The 6,000-nt window shown below is 48.0% G+C and overlaps 1 protein-coding gene across 1 annotated transcript in view; it reads right to left on the bottom strand.

Moving 5' to 3' along the window:
• Positions 1-228: 228 nt before the first annotated feature.
• SYNE2 (spectrin repeat containing nuclear envelope protein 2) overlaps positions 229-6,000 on the bottom strand; it is a 232,829-nt gene continuing 227,057 nt past the window's right edge. Inside the window, exons 111-115 of the mRNA XM_065404096.1 lie at positions 5,252-5,380; positions 4,551-4,742; positions 3,864-3,950; positions 3,636-3,679; positions 229-540 (exon numbers count right to left, since the gene is read on the bottom strand). Of these exons, the coding sequence (XP_065260168.1) occupies positions 315-540; positions 3,636-3,679; positions 3,864-3,950; positions 4,551-4,742; positions 5,252-5,380 (678 nt within the window). The 3' untranslated portion in view covers positions 229-314. The remainder of the gene's footprint in view (positions 541-3,635; positions 3,680-3,863; positions 3,951-4,550; positions 4,743-5,251; positions 5,381-6,000) is intronic.

Raw genomic sequence — 6,000 nt, 5'->3', positions numbered from 1 at the left:
AAAAAAACTGAAATTCTGAAAAGATCTTGTGAGGTTTAATATGTTCCCTTCCCTGCTATGCATTGGAAGGAGGTTATTTAAATAATGCCTCACTTATATTTCAGTGGTAGTACACAGAGTCTTGCTGTGGCACCCAGGAAACAGGTGCATTAGTGGCTAGTGTCAGGAAAGCACAGCAGAGAGGGTCAAAATGTGAAACAATATGGAACTTTCTATATTTAAGTACATGAATGCACGGTTTGATAGAAGCAGCATGAAAATAAGCACCCGTGAGACAACGTGTTTTGGTATATTGTAGAGTGATGGGACACTTTCTAGGTTGGTGGAGGTCCATTGGTATATCTCAGCATGGGATAGAAAGAGCGGGCAAAGTTGTTCACTTGGGTGCAGCTGTAGTCTTCCTCTGAGGATGGGATCATGCAGGCCAGAAGCAGAAGCAAAAGGAAGAGGAACTGCAGGGGTAAAGCTGCTCTTAATACACGATAAAAGAAGGATTGGGGGCTGGAAATTGCTTGAGTGGTTTCAGGCTGGTTTTCCATTCTGTAAATAAAGGAGATCAGATATTTTGATAGGGGGAAATGTTAAAAACAAGGTAACTAGCATGTTGCACACACACTGTCATGCATGCCCTCTATTTCTGCACCATTACATTAACCCTCTCCTCTCCCCCCTTTAAGGAAGGCAGCCTTCACTTACTGGAACAGAGACTGCTTTAGATGTGAAATGCACTTAAATCTAGTTTAAAGAAGAGTGGGGAGAATGTTGTTTGTTGTAATACCTAGTAGACAGAGTCTAATACATAAGGAAAATCCCCCAAAAGATTTTAATGTAATTATTTAGCCTTTAGGACAGGGGTGGGCAAACTACGGCCTGCGGACCACATCCAGCCTGCCAGCCGATTTAATCCGGCCCTCAAGCTCCTGCTGGGGGTCAGAGGCTGCTCCACGCACACCTGCCACAGCTCCTGGAAGCAGCAGCATGTCCCCACTCCGGCTCCTACATTTAGGGTCAGCCGGGGGCTCCGCGTGCTGCCCCTGCAGCTCCCGTTGTGCGGGAACTGTGGCCTATGGGAGCTGCGCGGGCAACACCCGTGGACGGGGCAGCGTGCAGAGCTGCCTGGCCGCACCTCTGCCTAGGAGCCGGAGGGGGGACGTGTCGCTGCTTCCAGGAGCTGCGTGAGGTAAGCGCTGCCCAGAGCCTGCACCCCTGAACCCCTCCCATGCCTCAACTGCCTGCCCCAGCCCTGATCCCCCTCCTGCACCCCAGCCCCACCCCAAAGCCTACATCCCCAGCTGGAGCCCTCAGCCCCCTCCCAAACCCTGAACTCCTCATTTCTGGCCCCACCCCAGAGCCCTCACTCCCTCCGGAACCCCAATTTCGTGAGCATTCATGGCCCGCCATACAATTTCTATACCCAGATGTGGCCCTCAGGCCAAAAAGTTTGCCCACCCCTGCTTTAGGAACAAGCACTGTGTGTTAATAGGTTAAGGTAACACCTGCATTTTGCATAGGGTTACTGGAGTCAGTTTTTTAAACAATATCTTAGTTTTCAAGAGCCTAATGTATCTGCATGGGCTCTCTCCCTGATAGAAGGCTAGGCCTCACATTGTGAAATTTCCTCACCCTGTAATGCAGGATGTATCTTTAACCCATTTACCCTTATCCTACCACCCACACTTGGCTGCAGTGGTGGCTGATTTGTCCAGCCCTGCAAAAGCTGTAATCCCTGCAGGTGCATGGGGTGTGAGAATATGCCATCACCTCAGGAGTAAGAGAAGAAAAATTAAGGCTGCAGCTCCTTGTCTCTGCCAATTGTAAAGGGGCCAACCTCCAAAAGGGCACACTGGGGAAAAGTTCCCAGAAAAGTGCAACACTATAGTGAAACAGAGGGTTTGTAGGGGCTAAGCAGACACAAAGGAAGGTGCTACTTCTATGTAACACCACTGTATCCTCACGTTGGTATCGGGGGGAAATAGTGAAGTCAGCCATGAATCCAGATACATTGCCTCCATAATGTGTACAGACCCATTAGGACAGGGGTAGGCAACCTTTCAGAAGCGGTGTGCCGAGTCTTCATTTATTCTCTTTAATTTAAGGTTTCGCATGCCGGTAATACATGTTAACCTTTTTTAGAAGGTCTCTCTCTCTCTGTCTATATTATATAACTAAACTATTGTTGTATGTAAAGTAAACAAGGTTTTCAAAATGTTTAAGAAGCTTCCTTTAAAATTAAATTAAAATGCTGATCTTAAGCCGCCAGCCTACTCAGCCCACTACCAGCCTGGGGTTCTGTTCACCTAGGCCTGCAGTGGGCTGAGCAGGGCGACTCGAGGTCAGGGCAGAGGGCTGGGGTGTGTGTGGAGGTGCAGGGCAGAAGGCTGCGTGTTGGGGGGGACTCGAGGTCAGGGCAGAGGGCTGGGGGGTGGGGGTGGAGGTGCAGGGCAAAAGGTTGGGTGTGGGGGGGAGGGACAGGGCAGACGGCTGAGGGTGTGTGGAGGTGCAGGGCAGAAGGCTGGGTGTTGGGGGGAGGTCAGGGCAGAGGGCTGGGGGGGTGGGGGTGCAGGGCAAAAGGCTGGGTGTGGGGGGGGTTCAGGGCAGAGGGCTGGGGAGGGTGGGGGTGCAGGGCAGAAGGCTGGGTGTTGGGGGGACTCGAGGTCAGGGCAGAGAGCTGGGGGGAATGTGGAGGTGCAGGGCAGAAAGCTGGGTGTTGGGGGCGACTTGAGGTCAGGGCAGAGGGCTGGGGGGTGTGGGAGGTGCAGGGCAGAAGGCTGAGTGTGCATGGGGAGGTCAGGGCAGAAGGCTGGGTGGGTGTTGGGGGGAGGTCAGGGCAGAGGGGGTGCAGGGCAGAAGGCTGGGTGTTGGGGGCGACTCGAGGTCAGGGCAGAGGGGTGTGGGGGGTGTGGAGGTGCAGGGCAGAAGGCTGGGTGGGTGTTGGGGGGAGGTCAGGGCAGAGGGCTGTGGGGGTGGGGTGCAGGCCCGAGGGCTGGGGTGCTCGGCTCGTGGGGGTGCTCCCAGCCCCCTGCCCTGAGCAGCTCATGGCAGGGGGCTAGGAGGGATATGCCCTGTCCCACCGCTAGGCCTGTCCCTACCTCTCTCTGCCTGCTCTAAGGAGCTGTGTGCAGCCTGCCGCTCTTCCCCCTCCCCCTCGCAAGGGCCATCCCGGCAGGAGGAGGGGCAGAGGGGCCGGAATGCACCACGCTGTGGGAAAAAGCGGGGGAGGAGGGAAACTTGGCTGCCGCAGGACCAAGCTTCTGCCTCCTGCCCCCGCAGGGGAGAGCGGTGGGCGGGGGGGCTGAGTGGGGCGGGGGGCCGGGACCCCCCCCACCGCTCTCCCCTGCAGGGGCAGGAGCCAGAAGCTTGGTCCTGCGGCAGCCAAGCTTCCCTCTTCTCCTGCTTCTTCCCCCAGCATGGCTCTTTCCCGCCCCTCCGCCCCTCCTCCTCCTCTCACCGGCAGGCAGCGTGCCATTCAGAATCGGCACGCGTGCCGTAGGTTGCCAACCCCTGCATTAGTAGCAGAGTCTCCCCACATTTGTTTGCCATTTGGCAGTACAATACACTGGCACCAAGCCATCAGCCTTGCCTACTCTCTTTATTTTAAAACATACTCTACATTTCTACCAAAAATAATGTGCTACCTGACACTGTTGCTCTTGCCTTCTGAAGTTCTCCTTACGCCAACCTGTTAAGATAAACATTTATTATTACCCAGCTCTAGGACATTAAAATGTAAACTTTCTCATAACTAAAAATGAGCATGTTTCAAGAGGTTTGAGGCTAAAGTACAGATTCAATTCAAGGGGAGGTGGGGTGAAAAGACAGCAAAAATCTTAGAAAAATAGGCATTTCATTAAAAAAGTTCTTGCCGTTTCCTGTAGGCTGGATTTTGCTACTAGTGGATGATAACCTCCAGAATCCAAGTCATCTGCTGCTGTCAGAAATGCACTGATGTCCTAAAAAACAAACCACGCACCCCTAAAATGTGTATACATAAAGCATCAACATAAAATCTGCAAAATGTTGTATAGGGCTATCTTTAAAAAATTATCCATGTGTATATATGGATGGCAGCCAGCTTGTGAACAACAAACAGTTCCAGTGCTAAGCACCCATGGCTTAGGATACTTGTTTTATCCTGTGCAGTTGTGAGAAACAGCTTTGGAAGGAACAGAAAGCATGAGAGGCAGATATGTGCTGATATATTAGCTTGAAAACATGTCAGTAAGCCATACTGGTCTAATTCAAGCCCACTGAGGCATAAGACAGGGTATATCTAATATTGATTGATGAGCATACAACATGTAGGGGTTACGTACGTGTACACACACACACACACACACACACACTCTCTCTCTCTCTCTCTTCTTATCCCAATAATTGCTCATATTTGATAAGGCAATAAGGAGCTCTAAATACATACAAGTTTTAAATCAACCTGATTTTCTACTCTTGATTATTAACAAGTGCTATGATAATAAAGGCTACAAGAACCAGTGCTGCAAAACCAGCCCAAAATATAAAAAAATCAAGTTTAAAAATCATACCCGACTCACCACGTTTCCTTGTGAAGTTTTTAAGTCATGTGAAACCTGTTCAAGAAGCTGTTTCAGTTTCTTTCCAATTACATGTATTTTCTCATCAGCTTCAATATAATCTTCCCCATCTGATTTAACCAGAAGGTAGGTGGAGATTTCCTGTAGAGCGTTTACTTGAAGCTGTTGTTCCAACAGCTCTTTCTCCAGTTGCTTAAAAAGGAAATGGTTTGAAATATAACAATCAGTATAACTAATTGCTCTAAACGTATGGGAGGATTATAATTTCATAACAAGATGAATTAATTTTATTTCTACAACAGTTCCAGTGAACAATGCAGCATGACTGATGATCCAAAAGGAACAATTCACAGAGGGTGTTGCAGACTAGGATTTAGGTGTAATTGCAGGGTTTTGTGGGAAAGATTATTCATAACCTCATCATACTTTAACACAACCTGGTGCACTTAGTCCTGGACCTTAGGGGTACTGTTTGTGAATAGATTAAGTACTCACGAACATATTTAGCTTCAGCTAGATTTATTAGTCAACCAATTCATAAAGCCACAAATCCATTTATGTATAAATGAAATATCCCCAAACTGTACCTGCTTCCTTTCAAAGAACCATTTTTTAGAAATAACTATATTACTTTTTATTTTTGTGGAAATAACTTGCATGTTATTCTCATACCTTGACTCGGTAACCAACACATTACATACCATTAATTCTTTTTGGCACTCCAGTATTGTATGGGGGTCAGCATTTGGATCAGTGAATTGTGCATTATGTCTTCGACTTTCAGCACTTGCTAGTCCCAAGAGTAGTTTCTGATTCAGTTCATGGAAATCCTGAAGAAACAAGTAAAGGGTTACAAGAATGTGTGCCTGGAGTATTGTAATAAAATCAACCAACCAATCTTGCTCTGTTATTATGCACTGAAACAGTTGACCAAGTATTTTTACTTAGGTTTGTTGTAAATTAGAGGGTTACTCAAAAAGATGACTAGTCATCCTGTGCTAAAACTACAGTTAACAGCTCAGACTAGTGGTCCTAACTCTATCAGCTCCTTCTGTGGCTTTAAGCAAGTGATTTAACTTCTCTTCTTCAATTGTGCCATGTCATCTATAAAACAAGGGAAATAAGGTAGAGCTACTTCTCAGGCATGTTGTGTGGATTCCTTTAAACACGATAAGTCTTCAAATATGTTAAGAGCTGTTATAAAGAGGATGGTGATCAATTGTTCTCCACTAAAGGTAGGACAAGTAACCTGATTAATCTGCTGCAAGGAAGAATTAGGTTAAACATTAAAAAAAAAAAAAAAAAAACTGTCTAACTATAAGAACAGTTCAGTTCAGGGATAGGCTTCCAAAGGAGGTTGTGGAATCCCTCTCATTGCCTAAGACTCTAGGTTTACTTGGTTCTGCCTCACCGTGCGGCCATGGGGGAAGGGGGTAGGAAGGAGGAAGGA

This window comes from Emys orbicularis, chromosome 4 (genome assembly GCF_028017835.1).
Source record: "Emys orbicularis isolate rEmyOrb1 chromosome 4, rEmyOrb1.hap1, whole genome shotgun sequence".
NCBI classification, from domain to species: Eukaryota; Metazoa; Chordata; order Testudines; family Emydidae; genus Emys; species Emys orbicularis.
The sequence above is the reverse complement of the archived record's forward strand: the minus strand, read 5'-3'. Positions and strand labels throughout refer to the sequence as shown.